The sequence below is a fragment of the Misgurnus anguillicaudatus genome, chromosome 7 (assembly GCF_027580225.2).
Source record: "Misgurnus anguillicaudatus chromosome 7, ASM2758022v2, whole genome shotgun sequence".
In the NCBI taxonomy this organism is placed as follows: domain Eukaryota; kingdom Metazoa; phylum Chordata; class Actinopteri; order Cypriniformes; family Cobitidae; genus Misgurnus; species Misgurnus anguillicaudatus.
Window position 1 is genome coordinate 111,302 of NC_073343.2, and position 27,146 is coordinate 138,447.

General features: G+C 37.2%; 1 protein-coding gene across 3 annotated transcripts in view; it reads left to right on the forward strand.

The window, feature by feature from the left end:
* daam1a (dishevelled associated activator of morphogenesis 1a) overlaps positions 1-26,278 on the forward strand; it is an 88,759-nt gene extending 62,481 nt beyond the window's left edge. For 2 of the 3 annotated variants that reach the window (XM_055171803.2, XM_055171804.2), the window contains exons 11-26: positions 552-690; positions 3,014-3,072; positions 3,191-3,378; positions 3,734-4,009; positions 5,385-5,492; positions 5,711-5,737; positions 6,269-6,366; positions 10,116-10,200; positions 14,885-14,991; positions 15,536-15,624; positions 15,746-15,914; positions 18,265-18,372; positions 18,792-18,852; positions 21,915-22,046; positions 22,674-22,844; positions 24,916-26,278. In XM_055171803.2, coding sequence (XP_055027778.2) covers positions 552-690; positions 3,014-3,072; positions 3,191-3,378; positions 3,734-4,009; positions 5,385-5,492; positions 5,711-5,737; positions 6,269-6,366; positions 10,116-10,200; positions 14,885-14,991; positions 15,536-15,624; positions 15,746-15,914; positions 18,265-18,372; positions 18,792-18,852; positions 21,915-22,046; positions 22,674-22,844; positions 24,916-25,125 — 2,027 coding nt within the window. In that variant the 3' untranslated portion in view covers positions 25,126-26,278. The remainder of the gene's footprint in view (positions 1-551; positions 691-3,013; positions 3,073-3,190; positions 3,379-3,733; positions 4,010-5,384; positions 5,493-5,710; positions 5,738-6,268; positions 6,367-10,115; positions 10,201-14,884; positions 14,992-15,535; positions 15,625-15,745; positions 15,915-18,264; positions 18,373-18,791; positions 18,853-21,914; positions 22,047-22,673; positions 22,845-24,915) is intronic. The other variant, XM_055171805.2, reaches the window with a different exon arrangement.
* The last annotated feature ends 868 nt before the right edge of the window (positions 26,279-27,146 follow it).

The window sequence follows — 27,146 nt, forward strand, 5'->3', positions numbered from 1 at the left end:
ATTTCTTAAAGGTGGGCAATAGGAACATTACAAGTGGGGCGTGACAAACGAGTGATCTCTATAAATTCCTTTATTTATTGACCATACGCTTAAAACGACACATTTATATATAAGCATAACTTAAAACAATATCAGACTTTAAAGAAAATGTCACGCGGAACCAAAGTGTACAAGAATAAATTAACGTTGGAATGTTAACTGAAACTTTAATGTGGAGAGCAAACACGGTTACATTTGCACGTTTATTTTCTCTATTCAAAGTGTTTAATGCTGTTATGTTTTAAAATATAATGTGATTTAAATAAATTTCAACAGTTAAACTTTCAAATTTTAAACAGTTAAAAAGGACTAAAGCCTAATTGATTATTATTTTGTTGGGGCAATTGGGGACAGGTGGGGCTCAGAGCCCTTCTCTACATCCAAAGTGGGGAATGGCAGAAAAATTTTGAGAAACACTGCCGAAGTATCACAAACGCCTTTAGTTTTGAGCCTTGGTGGTTTATGACTGTGTAGTGTGTTCTGGATCATTCATCTCTGCTCTTTGCTCTCAGATAAACGAAACGGGAACACGGTTCATTACTGGCTCCTCCTCGACCGGATTGTCCAGCAGATCGTCCTACAGAATGAAAAAGGTCATGACCCTGATGTGGCACCGTTGGAGAACTTCAACGTGAAGAACGTGGTGCGAATGTGAGTAGGGAGTGGACGACCTCAGGATGGTCCGAGAATTCATAATCCATACATAAGATTAGAAGCAATTACCCCATGATTTACTCACCCTTAAGATAAGATAAATATGTCCATTATCTTTTAGACATACATATTTGGAGTTATTTTCATGAATAACTTTGCTTGGAGAACAACTTCTGACTTTGAAGCCCATAAAACTGCATCCCTCCCTCACAGAAGTAATCCACACGGCTCCAAGGGGTTAATAAAAGTATTTTGTATGTAATCAATGCGATTTTGTATGAAAAATATCCATATTTTAAACTTTATAAACTGTAATAACTAGCTTCTGGTAATGACGGCATCTTGGACTCACGTGATTCATGAAAGTCACTGCGCAACGTACACATGGCTACGCTAAAACTCTCTCGTGAATTACGCGAGTCCAAAATGGCGTTACTGGAAGCTAGCTATTACAGTTAATAAAGTTTGAAATATGGATATTTTTCTTACAAAACCGCATTGATTACCCGGGTGATTCCCACGAAAACTTGGTTTTAAAAATGTCAAGCATGAAAATGTAAAAATTGCTTAAATTTACTTTTTTTCCCACCAGACATTGAAAAACAAAGTCTGGAGTAAATGGGAACATTAATTTAAAAACTTTTACTTATCATTTAACACTTTTTGTAACATAATTAAAAAAATTAGTCCTATAAAATCTCATTACCGCAACAGTCCGAAAACATCAACACTGACACATTTTCAAAATGACATGACAAACCTGAAAGAACATAATTTGGAGATTCTGCACATGCATTTAAAATCAAAGTATTATGCTTCTATTAATTAAATTAACATTTAATAAGCATCTGTTGTGGTAATGATAATTAAAATGTCGTGTAAGCATTCTGACAAGACAATATTTCAAATTAACTGTAAAAAAATGATCTTACCTGGTAGCCATCTTGAAGTAACTCTTGAAGTGCTTGGTCACTCAAAATCAAACTTTATTAAAATTCTGTATGTGTGCTTAAACTGTTTTCAAAAAGTGTTGCGGAGGATGAGAACATCAGGCATGGACACATCATTTTCCTAATTTTTCTTCATTATTATTATACATGAATATTCAGTAAATATTTTTTCTGTCATCTAAAGTAGTCTAGCAAAACATCCATTTATTTTTTTTTCTTAATATTTTTGTGTTAATTTGATTAAATTACAACATAACGCATGTTCAAACACAGCCGGACACAATGCGGTAATGAGAATTTCTGCAGAAAATGAGATAAAATGTACAATTATAAATTCTTATGTTGAAATCACACATTGTGCAAGGTAGAACATAGATTTGTGTTAATTCTGATGCTTTTTAATGTTACTATATTACACATTTTAAAGCTAAAATCATTAGTGCCGTGGTGTTTCAATGGTTTCGTGAGAATCACCCACCCGCTGAAGATCTTTATAAACCCCTTTGGGTCGTGTGGATTACTTTTTGGGGTTTAAAGAAAGAAGTTGTTCCCTGATCTCTGTTTTCTACCATTATAAGGCTTGGAAGAGCAAGGACATTTACTAAAATTACTCCAAATGTGCTCGTCTGAAAGATGATTGTCATGTGTATCTCGGATTGCTTGAGGGTGAGTACATCATGGGGTAATTTTGATATTTCCCTTCAACTTTAGTGTGCTCCAGTGCTCTGATTTCTCATATTTAAATGTGTCTTAGTTATTAATACCCTGAGCCTTTAATACTTACTAAAAAATGAAAAATATAATCTCAAATCCATAATGGACACGCTATTTTGAACCATGCAACGTGTTGGCCCGTATAGTATTTAATCTCTCTGCATTGTATAAAGGCATCAGGCTGTTTATAGATTTTAGTGTCTTACAGATAAAAGTCTTTACAGTTCCCCCCATTGTGTTAACATGACAGTCATAAGTCTATCTACAGACTAGGAAAATGCTTCCTTTCAGCGCTCCAAGAGTTAAAGTAAACATGTCTTTGTGTCTTCATTCAGAATGGGATTATTTAAAAGTGAGACACTGCTGTCTGGGACATTTTCAGTGAAATACAAATAAATGCAGAATGCATATGGAAAACATTTGCAGTTTGATCTAATGTAACAGCGCCGTCCTTAATTTGGACTTGCTTTCACTTTAAAGACCTCATGGCTTAAGGGGACAGGAGCATCTTTCACCTCACCTAACATTTAACACATCAGAATTCTTTGATTTATACAAATGAGCTACCAGTGTATACCTCGAATGTACGTTCGGATAAAAGCGTCTGCCAAATGCATATATGTAACTGTATACCAAAACCATTCTCTCTTTTACAGGTTGGTGAATGAGAATGAAGTGAAGCAATGGAAAGAGCAAGCAGAAAAAATGAGAAAAGGTACACAGAGCCTTTTATGAGTCAAAGATGAGACAAGGCGATGATGTTATCAAATACTGAAGCTTTGTGCCGTGGTGCATTTTGATTAGTTTTGATGTTTTTCTGGCTTGAATTGCAGAACATAATGAACTTCAGCAGAAGCTGGAGAAGAAGGAGAGGGAGTGTGATGCGAAATCACAAGAGAAGGAAGAAATGATGCAAACCCTCAATAAGATGAAAGAAAAACTCGAGAAGGAATGCAGCGAACACCGGTTCGCTAAACAGCAAGCGGCTGAACTGTCCGTGAGGCTTCATGAGATGAGCAATGTATGTTACATGCACACGTATCCAATAAAGGCTTGTTCCAATCCCTGATGTTCTTGAAACATAGGATGCAAACTTGTTTACTTTTAAACCAGCCCTAAGATGGTTAGCAGGTCTTAGGCAAGTTAGTTAGGTGTGCTTTGATGCGTTTAGGTGTGCTTTGGGCACTTGTCAGTTTAGGCAACTTTTGGCTGTTCGTCTAAACAAGACGGGAGAGCTAAATCAGCTAGGTAAGTGTGCAGCTTTGGTACCAAAAATGCTGTCTGGGTAGGCAGCTTGACAGGGATTGGAACAACTATGTTTTTAATTTTAATATGTAGTCACACTAACATTTCGAGACACATTTGTGTTTTTTTAGAGGACAAGTATTCCAGGGGGCCCTCCTCTAATTCCATTGGCCCCTGGTGGTGCTCCGCCTCCACCTCCGAGTATGGCTGGACTTCCTCCTCCTCCACCACCTCCAGGCGGAGTCCCGCCACCTCCTCCTCCTCCACCCGGTGGACCACCACCTCCACCAGGCATGCCCAACTTTGGTGCTCCACCTCCTCCTGGTCTCATGTCCAAGCTGAAGACGAAGAACATCCCTCAGCCGTCCAATCCGCTCAAGTCTTTCAACTGGACCAAAATCAGTGAAGTGAGTTAATGTCTATAGACATGGATAGGGCTGTGCAATCAATCCTTTTTTGTTTTTTTTCTCGTTTTTTTTTAAATTACATATCGTCGATGCTCGATGAAACTCGCGTATGTTCAAAACGGTTACTTTTCATGAAGTGAAAAAAAACACTGTATTTTAAAAGCAGTTGAATGTAGCGTTGTCATACTTAGTAAGGTATCTTTACATGTAACCATATTCTTGCCAGTGTAATGATGTAATCCACATTTGACCAAAATTGAGTTTAAATGGACATACGTGCATATTTTACAGTAACGGTGTTTGATACGCGTTCTTCCGATCATTAATTCGAATGGCCAAGTCGCGTTTCATATTGACAGATGAATACGCTCAGTTTATTAAATAGCCTACATCTTAGTTTATTAAATAGTTTATTTAATATTAATTATAAATGTATTAAATGTCTCTTGCAAACTATGAAGGGACAATGAATCAATACACTGACATGGTAATGCTAGATACTTTGTTTGCACAGTCCTACCGTAATTTTGTCACTCCTAGATGTACGTCTGGCGTTAGGGGGGAAAGTTTACCTCGATAAAGAAAAGTAATTGTCTCACCAGGCTATGTTTATTCGGCTATCCAGTGCTGAGCTTCGATGAAACTTCACGAGACAGGCGAGATGCTTCCACAGGGCGGGAGATACGCGGCTTGATTGACAGCTTTGACACCAAATGGATATACGTGAAAATTAGATGACATAGAGACAGAGCGCAGTTATGCAAATTTGAAAACCACGCCCACCGGGGGGGAACGCAATCCAACTGTCTCCATTGACTTTGTATTGCGAGAGTCTGCCTCCTTGTCATTTCTAGCTTATAACAAAAAACTGAATAATGCCTAAAAGCTGCTGTGTGACAATATGTACAGCCAACAAGCCAAATAACCCAGAAATAAGTTTTTATAAGCTGTCGAGCCGTAAAACCCAGCCTGTAAGGAGAAAAAAGTGGATCGCCGACTATGTTTCCACCTAGTGGACGCAGTTTTACTAATATGAGTACTATGAAAAGTTGCCTGTTTTCACTTTTGTGTCTTTAAACGCTCGTTTTTTGGGGTCGACAGCTAATAAAAACTTTTTAGGTTATGACGCGCTGCGCTCTGTCTCTATGATTTCACAACTTTTCATTGGCCATTTAGATATGTGAAGCATACTGTATACGGAAATGAACCGGGACATTCAATCCGTCGAAAAATCTTAAAATCGGCAAAATGGACATACGTGGTTTTCATCAGACGGCGACGATATATATATATATATTTTTTGTGCCTGTGTCTAAATGTCAGTCATGTATTATTGTGTACCCTAATGTGTTTATTTTTCATTTCTGTATCTCAGAATAAACTGGATGGCACAGTGTGGCTTGAACTGGATGACGTAAATGTTTTCAAACTTTTGGACTTGGAGGATATTGAGAAAACATTCTCGGCCTACCAGAGACAACAGGTGCACAAAACCAAAAAAACTAAAAATCTATCTTCTTATATGTATTGTAGCACATGCTTTTTGCATTAAACGCATAGTGGAAGGCGTAGGTTACCCAAACTCCTTTGCTTTGTCACTGTTTAACTCTTCAATGTGTTCTTCTGTCTAATGTTCACACCTGCCCTTTAACATATATCCTTAACTTACCAAAACTCTCCTGCTCCTTGCTTGCCATGAAGGATTTTCTGTTCAATAACTTTAAACGGGTAAGTTGTCTCTGAATTTAGCTTGATGGCACAGTATGAGCACCATAAATATGGTAAATGAATATGGTAATCATTTACCATAAAAGCCTTTTATAGTATAACTTGGTAAGCTTTTGAACCAAATAACCTGTTTCAGTTTATTAGCATACATTTCAAAACGTCTCTGTTGTAATTAGTTCAGTCGGTTATGTGGGATGCGGTCGGTTTTGCATGCAGCTGGAGTTTATACAACAGTAAAGAAGACAGATTTCCTCCAACTTAAAAACAAATATCCCCCATGTTCTTGGATCGAATCCGCTCCGCCCTTTCTCCCCCCTCATACTTTCAGCACACACGGTATTTATTGCAGTCTGTACTGCACATGCTTGTTTAGTGATGGTTAAAAGTGTTTTGGATGTCTGGTACACTCATGTGTTGTTTATCTTTTTGAGTTATTACCTTAAACTCCCCCTTCACAACCACCTGATGATTTCATGTTGCTTTAAATTGTCTGTGACATTGATGCTGACCGTAGTGTTTGTCTTTCTACAGAAAGAAACTGAAGATGACACGCTGACGTCTAAAAAGACCAGAGAACTTTCCGTCATTGATGGTCGACGTGCACAAAACTGCAACATCCTCCTTTCGAAGTGAGTGAAACGGCTTTGAAACATAATGCATCTGTTTTGCTGTTTTATTGTTACGAGTCTCATGGGTACTGACACCATCTTTCAACGGTTAAGTTTTGTTCACAGAAATAAGTTCAAAGTTTTCTGCATGACTTCACTGTAGAACAATCCTTTATTTATTTAAGCCATCAATTTTTTTTTTCATTTTAAAGGAGGATCGTTTGTCACGGTTGACGATGTGTTTAAAACACGTTGCAGCCAAGCGTTTTATTCGGTGTCATTAATAAGATGATGCTAGCCAGGATCTTTATACGTGTATCATCATAGGTTGCCATAGCATCAGCGAAAAACAGAGACGTCTGCGATCTCTCCCATAAGTTCACAGCTGTGGAATTCAGCTATTCCAAACTTTTCCTGCATCCATAAACATTTATTCAGGCCATATAAGAGCTTCATGCTGCTTTGACATTACGTTTTTTTTTTTTTTTGATTGTTGATAATATCACACATTTATTGTAAACCACACCTGTTTCTGTGAATAGACTCGTATGAATGCAATGATCCTGCACAAACAGAGTCGGATTGTGTCTTTTGTGTTGTATGGGATCAGCAAGAAATGTCAGGTTTATATTTAATGCCAGAATGAAAATGAAGACAATTTTAGGGACTATTAAGATTTGATTTGCATTGTGAGAGTGCTTTTCAGGACAATTAAGCACATCATCCTATTATGAAGACCATAGACACATTATCTTCAATACTGTTACAACAATTGAAGCAAATATTTTATGTTAACCCATCTGTGAAATATAATTTTGAGATAAAGGGTCCTATTTTAACGATATAGACGGTTTCAGCTTTAACAACATAAACAAGTGCCTGTCGTGGTCCGCACGTAACTTCCGGTAAACTCCGCTAAGAATAAATAACAACAAAGTTCTTTAAATGTAGTTTATTTATATAACAAGCAAAAAAACAACACATAGATTACCTAGGAAACCAAAATATTTGTTATTTTCGACGAGGGATTTGTTCAAGAGATCAGTTTAGCAACTAGTCAGACCACAAAAAAAACGAAACCGGAAGTAAAGTTCGTAGAGCCAGACGTGTATCGCGTTAGCGCACGTGCGTCCGATGAAACGTCTCTAAGCGCATTGTCTATAAGCGCATTGTCTATAGCGCACCGCGCACAGTCTAAACAGCGTGTCTGAATTCACTTTTGATAATTTAATGACAGGAAAAATGGTTTGTGTGCCAAGCACATAGTCGAAAACGGTTGTTCCTATTCTCGTAATGAGTAATGGGTGTGTTTTGGGTGTAATGTTCATTAAACCAATGAGAGTTTCAGCTCTCATCCTCTTTAAAAGCCAGTTGCACTGGCGCCATGCCTATTCCAGATTTAGATGGTGGAATTTGTAAACTGAAAAACTAAGCGGAGGAAGAAGACCACCAGTTTAAAATTGATGTAAAACATTTTTTTTATTTGTATTGAAATTGTTATTTTTTTGTATTAAAACCTTTAAAGGTCGTTTTCTTTCAGTCATTGAAGTAAAAATAACAGGCCTTTAATTGCTTTAAATGGAAAGATAGCCGTGATTATCAGTGTAAACTCAAAAAATTATTTACAATATGAAAGAAAAGTTTGTACTCTCAAAATACTTTATTTGTAACAAACAGGAGAAAAAGAATTTACAAACGTGTCGAGAGCCGATTCCGAAACGTTTCAGCACTCGGACAGCGTTGTGAATGTTTGAAAAGCTTAGAGGTTTTCATGTCACCATATCCCCAGGTAGAAAGTCATCATATACAATAAATCCGTGGGGTAGCATTTAAAAAACATTTAAAAATAGCTGCAATATTTGCATTTGTTTAAAGCAAAACATGCAATTACTTACCAGGCTACAGGTGAAGCGGCTCTTTACGCCTTCTAACCCGTCATAATCGGTCCTCATTTATGTCCAAGACACTCAATAATAATCTTTGACATTTTAATCCTTTAATTTTTCATATTTAAAAACATTTGTGTGCTGCTGCGCATCCATGTGTGTGATAAGCAAACGCATGTTGTCATCCTGTTTGTAGGTGCATTTTACTAACGCGCTCATTAAATAACAAAAACAATATTGCGCCATAGACTTTAGACCAGGTTTTAGTTGGTCGATGGCGTAGTCTATTTTAGTTGCCTCAAAATAGCAACGCGCCAACAATGCGCCTGAACACACCTCGTTTTCAGACCAGAACGCCCATGGGCGCAATATTGGGCGCAAATGCATTTCCTAATTAAACAACATGGCGCTAAACGTGAAAATGATAATTGCGCTGGGTTGAAACTAGCATAAGACACTTGCGTCGCGCATTGCGTTGGGTGTATGATATGGCCCGAAAAGTTGCTTTCTATAGACGGTTTCAGCAGTAACAACATTAACAAGCGGCTGTCGTGGTCCGCACGTAACTTACGGTAAACTCCGCTAAGTAAGGGATAATGTAGAGGCAGCCGGTAGTTATCGGGAAATAAGCCCCGACAGTGTGATCAGGACCCGGCGCGAAGCGGAGCTGGACATGAATATGAATTTTAAACATTTTATTGGCATATTTGTTTTAAATTAACATTTTTATCCTTCCGCGAAACTTTGCGCAGATGCATAAAATGATCGTAATACCTTATTAAGATCCTCTGCTTCATACTTGTCTGTCTCCATTTATTCTCTTTTAGCCAGTCTTTGAGAAGTTTTAATGCCCATTCTGTATTTTTGTGTGTGTTGGCTTCGTAGCTGTCATGCTCTATTTTGTCAAGTTCAGTCTCAGTAAGCTCTCTGTGTCTTGTCGTTGTTCTTTCTTCTATCCGCTGTTTAAATGTTTTGTTTTTTCCGTACATGTTAAAATGAATGTCAAAATTTTCCATTCTTAATTGTGGTTGTCCAGTGTTTGTCACAAGATGGCGCCAAACAGTAATCTTTGTTGGCGCGGAGGGATTTTAAACATACAAGTAGTCCGGCTATGCGTTATTACTTTGGAGCGGTTATTATTTGAAAAGAACGAACCTGCAAATGTCTCAACTGACCAATCAGAATCAAGCATTCCAGAGAGCCGTGTAATAAGAATAAATAACAACAAAGTTCTTTAAACGTAGTTTATTTATATAACAAGCAAAAAAACAACACATAGATTACCTAGGAAACCAAAACATTTGTTATTTTCAACAAGACATTTGTTCAAAAGATCAGTTTAGCAACTAGTCAGACCATTAAAAAAACAAAACCGGAAGTAAAGTTCGGAGCCAGACGTGTATCGCGTCAGCGCACGTGTGTCCGATGAAACCGTCTATACATTGATTTTAATCTTTGACATGACCTAACTTAGTCAACTTAGTCAAGAGATCAGTGTTTTACTTTCACAGAACGTTCTTGTGTAAAACACATAGCTGGGTTTTTACAGATTTAGTCAAATTTTTCCTAAAATGGCTTCATTTGTAGAGATGCACCGATATATTGGACAATAATTGCTATCGTCAATAGTTTAAAAACAGCCGATAGTAATGGCCGATATATCCTATCAAAAAAGAACAGGAAAATGCAATGAATTTGAGCTCTGGTGCAGAAAATGTAAAGAAATTTCACAGAATTTAGTCTCTATTTATTTGCTTCAAGTCTAATTTTTTAATTTCTTCATTTGATTTCAGAGACAAATATGACCTAGACATTTCTTTGAGATTTACCCATAAATACCACAAAGTAACACTGATTTCACTAAAATATTTTTTATTTATGCAGGTTAAAGCTTTCCAATGAAGAGATCAAGAGAGCTATACTGACCATGGATGAACAGGAAGATCTACCCAAGGATATGCTTGAGCAAGTGAGAAACATCAGCACATACTTTGTCACTTATCTCACTGTTTCACTCATAACTCAAAGTGGCGTATGTCCAAAACAAACCTGTTTGACTGCGGTGCATTGACGTCACATGTTTGAAATCCGTGATTAGCTGATACAGCGTCTGCACGCGTGCCGTGTTTAATCACATAAACCCAGCGGTTTCAGTCAGCATGTAATTATTGTTTTGCAAAAGCAATTTTTCTTCCTTGCATTTCTGTGATTGTAAATGACGGTGAAATTACAGTTTGTATAACAATACATTAGAAATACAAAACACACCAAAGCCGTGCACCAGCAAACACACGCTTTAGATAAACCCAACGTTCACATGCCTGTTGTGTTTCCTGAGCGCTGGCGTCTGAAATCAAGCCTGTTTGTAGGATAATTAAAACCCGATCATGAAGCTTTTTTGCTAATAAAATGCAGCTTTGCATGCCTTACCATCTTTAACCTTTAAAGCACATCCTTATATAAGAACATTCAATTTGCTAGTAATTGTAATGTCTTCCAAATGCCAATCAGGTTTTATATATCATATGAGTCCTGTTATTGTAATCTTGCCCTAATTAAAGAGTTATTTTATAAGTATTCAATGAATGTATGCATGTTGTGATGAAGCCACAATGTAGGGATGCGCTGGATGGACTAACAGCAATTATGGATGTAACATTTTGGGCAAAACCTAAAATATATTGAACCATCTGTTTATATTTTCTTAAACTCATGATGATAGAGTCCAAAAATCAGAAAAATTTCAGTCTATACTCATGTTTTCTATTTTAGATAAGGGAAATATACATGTTTTATGGATGTGACAAAAAGGAGACAAGGGAGACAAGATACTTTTGTCTGGCACAAACCAGAATCAATAATACCCAACAAATGGAGAAGGGACGGCTCTAATTTTTATTTTTATTATGAGAAAAAAAGCTACACTTACCAAACTATGGAAAATTAAAATAGTAGAGACCTCACACTGATATTTAAGTCACTAAATAATTGACATCTGAGATATCAGTACAATTAAAAACTTTTGTTAAAAACTTATTTTGGTCATGATAAGGTTGACATTTGCATGGGATTGCTAAGTTTTTTGTTTGGTTGTTTAGAGTTGTTCACATTTTAACCCCTTCAGACCCTATGTCCACTGGAATGGACATCACATGTTGATCAACCAATCAAAATAAGGCACACTTATTAAATGGGTCATATTATGAGATTATTTTAAAAGCACACAAGGCAAGTCTGAGTATTATTTCTCTACTAGCTCCCCCTAGTGTCTGGGAGTAAATGCTTTCTATATCCGAGACTTTACGAGACTGAAGGACACCGGGTCGGATACAGCGAACTTGCAAGTGGGGTATTCTTCCTACAGACGGTACACTCTAAAAAAACAAACGGTGCTATATAGCACCAAAACAGTTGCTGTGGATCGTAACGATAGAAGAACCATTTTAGTGCCATATAGCACCGGTGAAGCACCAGTGAAGCACCAGTGAAGCACCAGTGTAGAACCATATAGGGGCCATATAGCACCACATATGGTTCTACGTGGCACTATGTGGTTCTGCACGGGTGCTTCACTGGTGCTTCACCGGTGCTATAGGGCACGGAAAATGGTTCTTCTATCGTTACGATCCAAAGCAACTGTTTTGGTGCTATATAGCACCGTTTGTTTTTTAGAGTGTAGGGGCGGGCGAGAGGGTCTTCATTCGTCATGTAATGAGTCATTAAACCATATACCGACTTGCGAAGATGATTTATTAACATAAAAATGCTGCCTTGTGTCCCTTTAAGATGTAAAATAAATCTTTGGTGTCCGCAGAGTGTGTATGTGAAGTTTTAGCTTAAAATACTACACAGATAATTTATTATAACATGTTTAACCCTTTAACTGGCGCAGCCCTTTTTGAGTGGGGGGTTGGTGAAAAGGTGATATACACCTTTAAATTAGTATAACTCTGGCCTTTTTTTGGTCTAGAAGCCTAATTTTGGTTTTAATTTTGGTAATTTTTTGTTTTAAAGAAGAACGTTTTTAGGGAAGTGTCTGGAGGTGAAAATATTGATTTTTTTAAAGCAGTTTACATTTTATTTGTAATAAATAAAAATGCAATATAGTATTCTTTTAATACATAAAATTGTCAAAAAACTGAGGTTTGTGCTGGTTTGCTGTGAGGTTTGCTGCATACTTGTGTCACTGGGGACACAAGTATGCAGCAAACATTATTATTACTGCTAAAAGGTTTTGAAATATGAAAACTACATTCTTAGACCTTTTCAACAATATATAGTTTGTCGTGATAGATTAACATTTACATAGAAAATATTGAAATAAATGTAGGTGTCCCGCTCACGGGACAGCGCCAATTAACGGGTTAAATTGCAAATTTGTAGGCCTGAGCAAAAGTGTGTTTTTGGGTGTGTCGTTTAAAATGCAAATTAGCGGATAAAATGCAAACACTGATCACAATGATTGTGGTTTGTTGTAATTGAAACTCAATTGTGATGTCAAGTATTTTTTTTCCTCCTTCTCATTCTCTCTGCAATAAATGGCAGTGCTGTGGTTGGATAGTGCAGATAAAGGGGGCGGTATTATTGTAATTTGCCTTACTACCTACCTCACAAAACAGGCAAAATCTGAACGACCTAATTTTTCACATGCTTGCAGAAAATGGCTTACCCAAACTAAGTTACTAGGTTGATCTTTATCACATTTTCTAGGTTAATAGAAGCACTGGGGACCCAATTAGAGCACTTAAACATGGTAAAAGTCTGTTTTCACCCTATTGATCCCTTTAAACACTGGAAAATACTATTACTAATATTGTTAACTATAACAATATTAGCGTCCACACCACCAGAAGATAAAGATAACTTCCCTCGCATGCCATAGTACTCATCATTTATCTTAACCTTTTCCCCGCCATATAACTCGTCAATTAAGAGAAAATGCTTCCCCGCCAATGACGAGTTTTTCCGGCAATCCGGATTTCTGCTATTATCCACCAGGTGGTGCTCTTACCCAATTAATAAAAACCTGTAAGTATCCCCTTAGGCCAAACAGTTCACACTCTGATCTCTAACAAAATTACTTTACAAAAATGCAATTATCTTAAAATTTTGTATTTTTGAAGAAACTACCAATATTTTGGTAGGTGATAAAAAAGAACAAATAAAGGTAGGTTAAAACTCCTTTTTTTTTTAAAGCAGAGGGTCTGTTCTTTTATTTGATATGTGTTTATATATTTAAAGAAGAATTTGTTTTTTAAGTTAATTTCTTTTGGCCAGTTTTTGCCTTCATTAAACTGAGGTTAGGAGAGGACAGGAAATTACAAGGAGGAGAGAGGAGTATGGGATCGGCAAATGACCACGAGCCGGGAATCGAACTCGGGTCGCTGAAAGTGCGAAAGCACATAACGTCGGAGCGCTGCCCACTACACCATCGGCTCCAACAAGAAGAACATTTTCTGGAAGGCATTCAACTTTTGTGAAAATCATAAAAATGCTGATGCTGGCTGACAACTTTTTTTTTTAAACGCTGGCGGTGAAAGAGTTAAAGGGGACATATCAGGAAAATCTGACGTTATTCATGTTTGAGTGCTATGGTTCGTTCCCCGGTGCTTCTATCAACCTAGAAACGTGAATAGGAACAAACCACTAACTTTGTTTTAGTAAACCATTCTCTGCAAATGTGTGAAAAAATACGTCATTCAAATTTCGCTCTTTTGTGACGCAGAAAGGGGATCTTATTATAATAATACCGCCCCTTAATCTGCACCGTCCAACTGCGACACTGCCATTTAGTGCAGAGACAAAGGAATTGACAGCACATTTGAGTTTCAGTTTCAACAAATCACTATTAATGCATTTCATCAGCTCATTTGCGTTTAAAGGGACACGCTCAAAAACGTCAGATGTCCTCATCACGCTGCGTTTCCCGTATTTAAAGAATGCATTTGTGTAATCCAGTGGTTCTCAAACTGGGGGCCGGGGCCCCGAGGGGGGCTGCAAGATGGTGCCAGTGGGGCCCCCAGTTTTATAAAATACATTAATTTATCATGAATTCTGTGTAATTAAACCTAAAAAAATAAGGCTACTGACCTACAGCACTACTTTGTATAATTTAATGTTTTGTTTAATTAAAATGTTAAGTTTTAGAACTGTTTTTTTGTCATAAATTTTCTTTGGGTGGGCCGCAAAGGAATGCACCGTACACAAGGGGGGCCGCACACTGAAAAAGTTTGAGAACCACTGGTGTTATCTATCATCTTATCTATTGGCGTAGTCAGTGTAGTAAAATAAAAAACATTAAGTTGTCAATTTTACTGCAACAGCACTGGATACCCCAACGATTTTAAAACCCATGTAAGTGATACATGTTTAACCCTTGCAGGTTTTGAACCAGCAACCTTGTAGTTATCAGCTGAGATCTTTAATCACTAAAAAAGTTATTTAGATTTATGCATTTGGCAGATTCTTTTATTCAAAGCAACTACCGTGCATACAGTTTTTTTCCCAGTGTGTGTTCCCTGGATATTGAACCCGTGACCTTTGTGTTCCTAACTCAATGTTCTACCAATTGAGCTACAGGAACTACACGACCCAATTGCCTGGGCTTTTCAATACGGAGCTAAAGAATGCTTTGTCTCTCTCCTCCCCTGCAGCTGTTGAAGTTCGTGCCAGAGAAAAGTGATGTGGACCTTCTGGAGGAGCACAAGCACGAGCTCGAGCGGATGGCAAAGGCTGATCGCTTCCTTTATGAGATGAGCAGGTAACAGCTTAGACATCAAATATCAGCTAATACTGATTCGCTCAAATATACTGTACGTGGGAAAATGTCGTTCAGGGTGACGCTCTTTCCTGGCTTCTCTGGTCTCTTAAGATGTTGAATTTGGAGCAATTTCTCTTGGGATAAGCCCCAGAATTCAGCGAGGCACTTTAAATAGGGTTGAAAATATTTTTGAGATCTCTTCATACTGTGCCTCTTAATTTACTAATCTCTTTGGAATGCTAGACAACAAAGACATAAATACAAAAGCCACAAAGAGTGGGTGGATTAAAAGAGACATTCTTGAACAAGAAATAAACATGTTACTTTTGATGTAGGGCTTATTTTTTTAAAAGAAATTGGGAAAAAAAAACAATATAATTGACTGTTAATGATTAAGACTTTTATTGCATTGCAATTCATTATTATAGTGTTTTCAAACGTAATTTTCAAACACTGGCAGACAGATGAAGCAGGTTGTGTGAAGGCCAATATCATAATCATATACATAATTTGAATTTAATTTCAATTCCCCTTTCAATTACAGAATCAACCACTACCAGCAAAGACTGCAGTCTCTTTATTTCAAGAAGAAATTTGTGGAAAGAGTAGCAGAAATCAAACCCAAAGTGGAAGGTATTTTTTTGCGATGAATCTGCACAGTTTTCTTCTATACACCACAGATTTGTAGTGTTATAATATACTGATGTTATGTTGGATGAAGATGGAAAACTAAAGATGATGTTATTACCCACAGCTCTCAGCAAAGCATCTAAGGAGGTTGTTCAGAGCAGGAACCTCAGACAGCTCCTGGAGGTTGTGTTGGCCTTTGGCAACTATATGAACAAAGGACAGAGGGGCAACGCCTACGGCTTCAAAGTTTCCTCCCTCAATAAGATCGCTGACACCAAGTCCAGCATTGACAAGTAAGAAGGGGAATTTAGATGCCATTTACAAGACAATGTTTGCAAATGAAAACAGGAACCTTTTTAGGCCATTTGGCTTGAAACCGCAAACTTTTGAATATGACTTTGAAAATGATGCCTTGTCTTTGTGTACACTACGAAAACACGAATCTGCACTGTAAAAGAGTTTGATCAATTTAAAAGAGCAGGGGTGCAAACTTGTCACCTTTAGGCGAAATTCGCTGTAAATGAAATGATGAAAATCATGTAGCCAGTTTGGCGGGTTATGCTTTACAATTTATAGTCACCTTATTTGCTGCCGAAGTTTAAGTAGTCATTGCAGATTGAGCGCACACATTTAACTCGTAGTATTTTCTCATCCGAGGTTACGCACCCACGTCACAATGCTGTGCGCGTGGTCACAAAAGCTTAACATTTGTACACGTATTTAAGCTTCGCAGTTTTAATTTAAGTGATTTTAAGCCATTGAAACACAAACAACAGTGCTATGCGCGCGCTGTTTCTGTTTGAGATAAAGGTACAAGCCGCGTATACGCTTCTCAATGAGCTTGTGAGTATTTTTGCCACTGTATTAGCCTTAAATACACACATGCATTAAAATTCCCGTGTTTCCATGTATCCTCATAAACATGACAATTTAAGGGAAAGTAAACGGCTAAGAGAAAAACGCATGTGTAACAGTATGTCACACCAGGACTTCGTTCTCAAAGGGGTTACCTAATTTTGCTCCTGTCTGTCACTCGTGTTAATCACACAGCATTAACTAAATCAGTTTTCTACCTTTAATAAGATTTGTACGTCGAATTGTACACAAGTTTGATTCAAGTTGCTCGTTAAGTGTTCATATTCATACTGTGTAAGAGATATGACTGTAAACAGAGCAAACCCTGAATTATTTGTTTATGTCTACTTAATAATATGAAATACAAATTTCTGTATCACTTTGCAAAAAGGTTGTATTTGTTCACATTAGTAATGCATTATGAACAAAAAATGAACAATATATTGTATATAAGCATTTATTAATTCTTGTTTATGTCATTAAAATGCAAAATTAATAAGATTAACAATAAATAAATAAATAAATAAAATGCAAATTATGTTTGATATACCCCTGTTAAGTTACCTGGTTGCCTTAAAATTTTAAAATAATTCAACTTCAAAATATTAATTGACAACAATTTTTACAAAACTATTATTTTTAAGTATCCTAGCTAACAACAGACCAGTCTCGTAGAGAATGAGACGTGGTCTGGGAACCCTATGCGAATTTTCTCGTATTTGAGGCGTGGTTTACGAATGCCCAGAGCCATTTATTGGGCGCTAAGAATGTCTATCAAATGCGTCTATACGTAGCTCATAGCCAATCTTTCAATTATACCAGATGACGTATGTAGAGTGAAAAAAATTCAAACGTAAACAACTTTTATCGGGTATGTGTGCACACAGCTAAAAGCTATGCAACTAAACCGGTAGCTGTATATTGATATTGAAAAGCAACACAACTTAGTGACACTGTGACAAACACAGTACAGGCATAATGACAATATGATATTAATAAATACCACTTGCAATTTGTAAGTTCATTGTACTTTGTCGACGACGATGCCTAGCAGGTTGGTCCTATAAAACTCCGTGGCTATCATGTCTTGCCATATCCAAACATCCTTCCTGGATATGAAATTGTTTAACGCCAAAAGTTGCTCTTTTTTAAATAAACTTGCATTCAAAACTACTTAGAACACTATCTATGGCTGCATTGAAAAGTAACTTTGCATCTGCTGCCGTGCTGGATAAACAAAACTGCTCCGGTGTGTCGTATAGACGTCGCCATCGTCTTGCTGCCCCCTCTCTGTTCTATGATTGGTTCCCTATTTCAGGGGCAAAATTGGTCCATAGTTTCCATGCTAGACTTGCAGCGTGAATAAATTTGCGCGCAAGGCAACCTTGGGAAACCCAGGCTAATTTTTAAGTTGAATTAACTCAAAATTTTAAGCCACTTTTTTTTACAGTTTGTGGTAATGGTGACATCATGCACATGTGTTAATTCAGTCTATTAGAGTATAACTAAAACAACAATAGCAGTAAACCTACCTCATTATCTGTCTATACAAAACTGTTGATGCTTTCACCGTCTTTTTGGAGTGTAATGTTTCTTTACAATGTAACATCACCATCTACTGGCCTGTTTTGCGTAATAAAGCGTTTTAGTCATTTTCACGGATCTGTGAAAACGCAGATCCTTTTGACAGTGTTGTCATGTGTATGTGAATTTTAGCTGTAAGCTGATCTTATTTAGCTGACCTTTGAATAAATATTAATGCTTGAGGTCATGTCTGTGTGTCTTCAGAAACATCACTCTGCTACACTACCTGATAACCATTTTTGAGCAGAAGTACCCTAAAGTCGCTTTGATTCGAGAAGATCTGCAGAGCGTTCCAGAAGCAGCCAAAGTCAAGTAAGCCCTTTATGCATTAGTTTACACTACTGCACCCATGTAAAATGTTTAAGAGCTTCTGTGCATAAAAAAATACCATTGTAAAAAAATGATGTAACAAGTAACACAGTAATGTGCGGTTGTCTCTAGATCAATGATCTTGTTGGATCTGAAACAGCACTCCAAACAACCAATAATATCCTTTTGATTTTAGCGATACTTAACAGTAGTTAGGGTAAGGCATTAATTTTAGTTAAAACTACCTGTTTGTTTTATGGCAGTGTTGTTGCAGGACCAAAACAAGATCAAAAGGTCAAGGCTGTAGAAAGATGTGTTGTGTGTTAAAATTGAAAAGGAGACTTGAATCTTCTATTTAATCCTCTAATTGTCCAATTAAATATTATGTCTCATGATTTTTCTCTTCAATCCTTCATTCTCAGCCTGACTGAGCTGGAGAAAGATATAAACAACCTGCGTTCTGGCTTAAAAAGCGTGGAGACGGTGAGTGACATTCTTTTTATTATATAGATAAGACAAACTTTAATATTGGCTTTACTAGGGGTGTGACGAGACGAGACACAAGGTTGGATTCACGAGACGAGACACGATTTTTACACTTTTTAAGAAATCCTTAATGATAAAGTGTATAAATAGGAAACGGAAAGCATATTATATTGACTGTCTCTAACAATTATTTTGCTATGTGATAATGAAGTAATTTGATATTTTTTGGTAATAAGTGCGCAATAACCTTTAAAATCACATAATAATGACGATGCAATAATCATTGGTTCAAAAAAAGTATCAAAACCAAGTTACATAAAACAACACATTAATATTATATATTTATACGTAGCCCATGTAATAAAAAGTATGTAGCCTATTATAACAAATGCCCGCAGAGGGCGCTTGTGAGACTCGTCTTGCGGATGTTATCTTTACTTGCACTGTAGATGGAGAAATGCTTATTTTTAGCCAAACGTTTAATCCAATTGAATTTTTAATATTTGTCCAATTTTTTACAATACAAATGATACAGCCAGCTGTCATTCTTGAGCAAGAACACACAGATATTAAATCATGTAAACTCCAAGTGAAGGGATTAATCTGCTGAGACACTTCACATCTGACACTGATTAACAGACAAACACATGCGTCTCAGACTTTGAGTTCCCAAATTAACATTATTGGAAACCTAAACAAAAAAAGCACACACAGTACAGAAATTTGGACAAAGGCCTTGCTAGATGTGTTCTAGGTGAGAGGTAGGTAGATGATGAGTAGTTGGTTAGTTACAGGGATGCAAAAATACCTTTTAACCTTTCAAGTTTTTGAAGCTACATTTTAATGCATTTTAAAATCTCTTTAAAACAAGAGGAATCTTAAATAAAGGTTGTAATACATATACATTCATTTCCAGAGCACCAGCTGTGAATATGTCTTCTGTGTGTTATGAGTTTGCATTAATGTTAAGGCAGAAAGTCTAAAGGACTGTCAAATTTGTTGTGCACAACTACATAACCACTACCTGACAACATTATTGCAGATTTTTAGAGCTGGGCCGATACCACTTTTTCATGTCTGATACCGATGTCGATACCACAACCTTGAGTATCTGTCGATACCGATCCAACACCATCTCTATCGCCCTTTTAATCAATTAAGCTCCAAATATCACATCTGTTAGCCGTACAAAAAGCTTAAACGGAGCTACAGAACTCCGAATGAAACAAATGACTGTGCAAAGACTCAGTATGTACGTTTACATGCAACCAAATATTCAGTTTCTAATCATATTGATGGCTCAATCAGATTGAAAAGCCTTCATGTAAACACCTTAATCAATACGATTGAGGACAATCGGATGCAAATTTGGATCATATTGAAGGGGGTGGTGTAATCCGATCTGTTATCCGATCCGCAGGAGAAAAGTACGCATGTAAACGCGTGAATCGTAGTATTTTCTTAATCGGATGCAAAAATACATTGTGCACATGCGCAGAACATTTGTGATCAAGTTCACGTCTTATATTAAACTCTTATATCACATGATTCTCGTCACAGAAACACGCAATAGCAAGGCAGTGGCATCATGCATTATTTAGGTTACTGGGGTCACGCGATGTACATTATGCTGCGTTTATGTGTACTTTTAAAACATAAAGCTACTTAAAGGTGCAGTGTGAATTTTAGCGCCATCTAGTGGTGAGGTTGTGAATTGCAACCAACGGCTCAGTCCACTGCTCACCCCTGGCTTTTAAAACACATAGAGAAGCTACTGTAGCCACCACCGGACAAACAGATCATCATCGGAGACAACATAGTAAACAAAATTTGTCCATTAAGGGCTTCTGTAGAAACATGGCGGCCCAAAATGGCGACTTCCATGTAAAGGGACCCTCTGTAGATAAAACGTCTCATTCTAAGGTAATAAACACATAACGGTTCATTATGAATGGTCTTAATACACCTTTGATAATATAGTTTTGTATATTATTTTGCATTTCTGTCAAGAGATCCTTCTAAAAAATTACACACTGCACCTTTAAAGTAATAAGAAAGAAAAGTGTGTTTTCATTACCTATATCTGGAAACTTCTTAAGAACAACTTTCTTTAACTCCGTTTTGACTTTAATCCAGAGATAAAGCGTGAACTCAACGAGAGATGCTGTCCAAAGCGAGGCGTTGCCAAGTCCTCTGCTTTTTTTCGAGTTTAGATATGAGCTACTGTTTAAACTGTTTCCACCAGTTGTTTTTTTCTGCAGGTTAAAGATGAAAGTATTTCGTTCATTAGTTATTGGTATTTTGGCTGTGAATAGTCTTTAGGATGCTTTTGGGCTAGTTTTGAATGTCTATTTGGGATGGTTCTGATACGCGAATCTGGCAACCCTGGCTGTGCGCTTGCACAGACGTTTGGTTCGGATTCTATAGAATGTACATGTAAACAAACATTTTAATCAGATTGCAATGTTTATGGTGCATGTAAACTGTATCGTCGTAACCTTCAATCGTATTAAATTCAATTGAATTGACAAAATTTTGTGCATGTAAACATAGCCAATGAAACATTGAGCAATATTGCTGCTTTATTTTTATTTAAATGTTTCAAACAGACTAGTAGCAACATTTTTAGTTAGTCATCACATAAATTCTAAATGAAATTTAAGGTGTAACTTTGCACAATTTAAAGTGCAACTTTGTGCAAATTCATGTTGCTCAGCAAGTCGCGCTTTACCCCAAGTTGCCATGACAAGTTCCGTGTTGGTTTTGAATCGGATTGTACTCCCCGACTTCTACAATATTCAATCAGGCCATTTTCGTCAATATCGGTGTAATACCGATATTGAACATCGTATTGCCCCACCCCTACCTTTTAGTGCTATATAAATAAAATTTAATAGAATAGATGGAAAACATTCCATTGATTACATTTTTGACATTTTGGACGTGGAACCTGTTTGTAATTTTCTGCTGAACTCGCTACACATTTTCTGTTCTTTATCTCTGTCATATCACCATCTGCATCCCTCCATCTTTACAGTTCTCGGTCTTTTTCTCAACAGGAGCTGGAGTATCAGAGGGGTCAACCTCAGATCTACGGGGATAAGTTTGTGTCTGTTGTCAGTCAGTTCATCACGGTGGCTGGTTTCAGTTTCTCTGATGTGGAGGACACTCTTCAGGAGGCCAAGGATTTGGTAAGAACCACAGCTGAACATGATCAGGTTATACTGGAAATGTGAAGGTTTATGAGAAGTTGAAACGCAGCAAAGTTTGTCACACCATATGGCCGCCTAAATACGAAGACACAAGGTCTTTTCGCAGAAGCTTTGAAGTCACTATTAAACGTCTAAAATGACCGATGTTTTCCCTCTCTGTGCTGGCACTCCTAGAAGTTAAATCACAGCTTTCATTGGAGTTTATTGGGCTACTGCGATGCCTACGTAGACACTGGAACCACTGAAAACATGCACTTTAATCTTTAACCGGAATCAGCCATAGATATACGCTTCAAAGGCACGTTCCTCCAGTCTGATCATGCTCATTAAATAGCACATGGGTTGGATTTGAAGCCACTGAGGTTGTTCAGTGTTATTTATGTTGTCAGCCGGTTTTTAAACTGGCAGATTTAGGGCAACACTAAGTTCGAGGGTAAGCCTGATCTCTAGTTGGAAGATCTGTTCACTAGAGCGAAATAAGAGTTTCTTATTTTATTGCATTGAATTATGGGTAACCATACAGAGGCTAATATCTAGCTGCATGATACAAATCAATCTGGTGTATTACTCATTATTTATTATTATCATCTTATCTCTTCTATGCAGTTCGAAAAGGCCGTGAAGCACTTTGGAGAGGACGCCGCACGCATGCAGCCTGATGAGTTCTTCGGTATCTTCGATCAGTTCCTTCAAGCCTTCACCGAAGCCAAGCAAGACAATGAAAACATGCAACGACGCAAGGAGGAAGAGGAGCGCAGAGCACGCATGGAGGCGCAGGTAGATCTCAAAAACAGCATTTTGCTAAAATTCAAGAGGATTAACACTGTAGCACATATGCACATATTGCTGCTATGAAGTAAGCTATACTGTATGTACATAGTATGTATACTGTGTGCATTTTGTACATTTTCTGAGCACACTGCATTTTGCTTGTATCCCAAACTTAGCTCCGTACCTGTCACTAGGGCGGTATTCTTCAGGGTTCACACGGGTCCTTGAAATCCTTGAAAGTTTGTGAATCTGGGGGGGGGGAGAGATTCAAGGCCCTGGGAAGTTTTTGAAAATATAAGGGTGATTCTCACGAAAACTTGGTTTTAAAAATGTCAAGCATGAAAATGTAAAAATTGCTTAAATTTACTTTTTCCCCACCAGACATTGAAAAACAAAGTCTGGAGTGAATGGGAACATTAATTTAAAAACTTTTACTTATCATTTAACACTTTTTGTAACATAATTAAAAAAATTAGTCCTAAAAAATCTCATTACCGCAACAGTCAGAAAACATCAACACTGACATATTTTCAAAATGACATGACAAACCTGAAAGAACATAATTTGGAGATTCTGCACATGCATTTAAAATCAAAGTATTATGCTTCTATTAATTAAATTAACATTTAATAAGTATCTGTTGCGGTAATGATAATCAAAATGTCATGTAAGCATTCTGACAAGACAATATTTCAAATTAACTGTAAAAAAATGATCTTACCTGGTAGCCATCTTGAAGTAACTGGTCCATGTGCTTGGTCACTCAAAATCAAACTTTATTAAAATTCTGTATGTGTGCTTAAACTGTTCTCAAAAAGTGTTGCGGAGGATGAGAACATCAGGCATGGACACATCATTTTCCTAATTTTTCTTCATTATTATTATACATGAATATTCAGTAAATATTTTTTCTGTCATCTAAAGTAGTCTAGCAAAACATCCATTTATTTTTTTCTTAATATTTTTGTGTTAATTTGATTAAATTACAACATAACACATGTTCAGACACAGCCGGACACATTGCGGTAATGAGAATTTCAGCAGAAAATGAGATAAAATTTCCAATTATAAATTCTTATGTTGAAAGCACACATTGTGCAAGGTAGAACACAGTATTGTGTTCATTCTGATGCTTTTTAATGTTACTATATTACACATTTTAAAGCTAAAATCATTAGTGCCGTGGTGTTTCAATGGTTTTGTGAGAATCACCCATACATACATAGATACAGGTCATTGAAAGTTCTTGAATCTATTTTATGCAAGAAGTTTTCTGGAAAAAATCCATATTATTCCCTGTGTAGTGTAGGATCATATCATTAAATTTAAATTTCCTTTTAAGCACACGTGCTAAACTGTTCACTTTAAATGCTTATATCTTCTGTATGCGAATGTTGATTCATACCAAAATGTTTTTTTGCTTAGTTGTGTTTGACACATGAAAACGTCTCTGGTTATGTATGTAACTGTTGTTCTCTGAGAAGGGAATGAGACGCTGTGTCTCCTTTGCCATAATTCCTGCCTCCCTGTAATGCCGTCTTCGGCAATATTTTAGATAGCGAAATACTTCCTGGCTCCAGCATCACTCTGTCTTTATCGTTAAGCCTCGCCATTGGTTGAATTTGATATACACATTCAGACGAACTTACCCCTGGAGGTGTCCCCAAAGTGTCACTACAGTGCGAGTTCCTCGAAAGGGAACTGTAACAATGTATCTTAAAAGGTAACACGATGTAACCTTGCTCTTACTTGAAATGTATCCCCACATTCAGTTGTTGAATTTGAGGGTATTGGACCTGGAAAGTCCTTGAAAGGATTGAATTTGAAGTTAACTAAGGTGTGGGAACCCTGATTCTTTTTAAAAAGTACACTTTTGGACCTAAAAAGCGCATATTAGTACCTCAGAGGTACATATATGCACATATTAGGACCTTTATAATGGGCTTCACTTATTCCATTTCATTATAAAGAATAGTATGCAGTACACAGTATATACTATGCATTAGGCAGTACTAATCCTATTGATTAAAAAATGTAAAGCAATGGTTCACTAAAATCAACATTTGTGTCTAAACAGCTCAAGGAACAGCGTGAGAGAGAAAGAAAAGCACGGAAGGCCAAAGAGAACAACGAGGAGGACGGAGAGTTTGATGACCTGGTGTCTGCGCTTCGATCCGGAGAGGTGTTCGACAAAGACCTGTCGAAGATGAAATACAACCGCAAACGTCCTCCAAAATCAACCACGGAGATTAGTCGGGAAAGACCTATCACCAAACTCGATTTCTGAGATGACGGGTGTCGCCCTCTGGTGGTAGAGCTGAGACATTACACCCGTGTCTACTCGAGTCTGAACTGTACAGTATTCATGGCGTTCGTCGGAGAATGGCTCTACCTCTGATCCTGATATCCAGGCCACACGCTCAGTGTACGTTTTCCAGTTGCCAAAATATTTCGGAGAGATTTATTTTTGCTTTTCCAATAATAAAAGTGTTATTGTTGAGCGTGACTACGGTAGTTTGTACGATGCGGGTGTGATCACAGTAAGATGAGAAGAAAGGGCTACATGCTTTATCAGTCAGTAAAGCATTATAAACCATTGCACAGATTACTTTTATATGCTAATAGCCACATAGACACACAAGTTTATGTCTGTTACTCAGACGTTATATTTGTCCTATATGTTTGGTAAATTAAAAGTGTTGGTGTACAACCTACACCATAAATACCCAGGCCATGTTTTGCCACATTTGGTCTGGATAAACCTTTAGGCAAGCGATGCTGGGTATAGCATTGGACTACAGTATGTGATTGGTTTGCACAGTTATTCGCCAAGTTTATTATTTTGTTACACGATTAAGTGCAGATGAACTGCACCTATTAAAGCACAATGCACAGAACTTTAAATCAAACAAATAACAAACATGTATAAACCGCTATTGAAACGAAAATGTATTATAATGCCACAGATGTAATAAATGTGCCGACAGGAAGTACAATAAAAGCCGAGGTCAAGCTTAGATTGCAAATATATTTTACAAAACGACGAAAACAACACGGTATGTTTTTCCTTAAATAACATTTGTTTAAAAAAGCTGTAGATGCGTGATGCACCTTAAACCAAACTGTCATGCATGTATATTCTTGTAATTTCTCGTGTTTGTATTGTTTCTCTCTTGTTCATGATTGTATATATGTACATACACTCATTAACTCTTCAGACCGAGGCTTTTTCTTAGACCTTGACACTGCGATTTTGTGCTAATAAATATTTTTCCTGTTGATCAGATGCCATTTAAATCTTTTTCACTAATAGTTCTTTGTAATATCGTATTACTTTGTACGTTTTCTTTCACCATTGGGTTTATTTAGTTTTCATTATTTAAGAATTCATTTGGATGTAAGATACAGTATGTAATCAATAAACCCTGAGGGTCATTTCATTTCTGTGTCTTTTTTTTATATTGTTATTTATCAAATGAGTGCATCACAGGCAACACTCTTAAAAATATTGGTGTTTCACGATGACAAAGAACAGTGGTTCCCAACCTGGAACCGGTAAGGGGGCACATGGGAGGCCAAGGGATCCCTAAATAAAGGTTCTTTAAATTCTAAAAATGTATGAAAGACATTTTTTTTAAAGGGACACTCCACTTTTTTTGAAAATATGCTCAGTTTTAAGCTCCTCTAGAGTTAAACATTTGATTTTTACCGTTTTGGAATCCATTCAGCTGATCTCCGGGTCTGGCGCTACCACTTTTAGCATAGCTTAGCATAATTCATTGAATCTGATTAGACCATTAGCATCGCGCTCAATAATAACCAAATAGTTTTTATATTTTTTGCAATGATATTACACATTGGCCAAAATAGTCCCCTTGGTAACTGTCAATAGCAGGGACTATTTTCGGGCAGTGCGTAATATCATTGCGCCTCCTGCAGCCATGGTATGGCAGCAAAGTCCTTGATTATTACGCCAGAATGAGAGTATAGTCCTAGCCATATCTACAAAATCACAACTTTTAATTTTCTGTCGGTCTTCGTACACAATGTAACTACAGAAGAGTCAAGTTTTAAATAGGAAAAATATCGAAACTTATTTTTGAGCGCAATGCTAATGGTCTAATCAGATTCAATGGATTATGCTAAGCTATGCTAAAAGTGCTAGCGCCAGACCAGGGGCCTCATTTATAAAGCGTGCGTATGCGCAGATTTGATCGTAAAGTGTGCGTAAGCAAAAATCCACGGCAAAGTCCGTATTTATAAAAACTGTCTTTGAAGTGCTTAGCGCCACGTCAGGGTCTTGCTGTT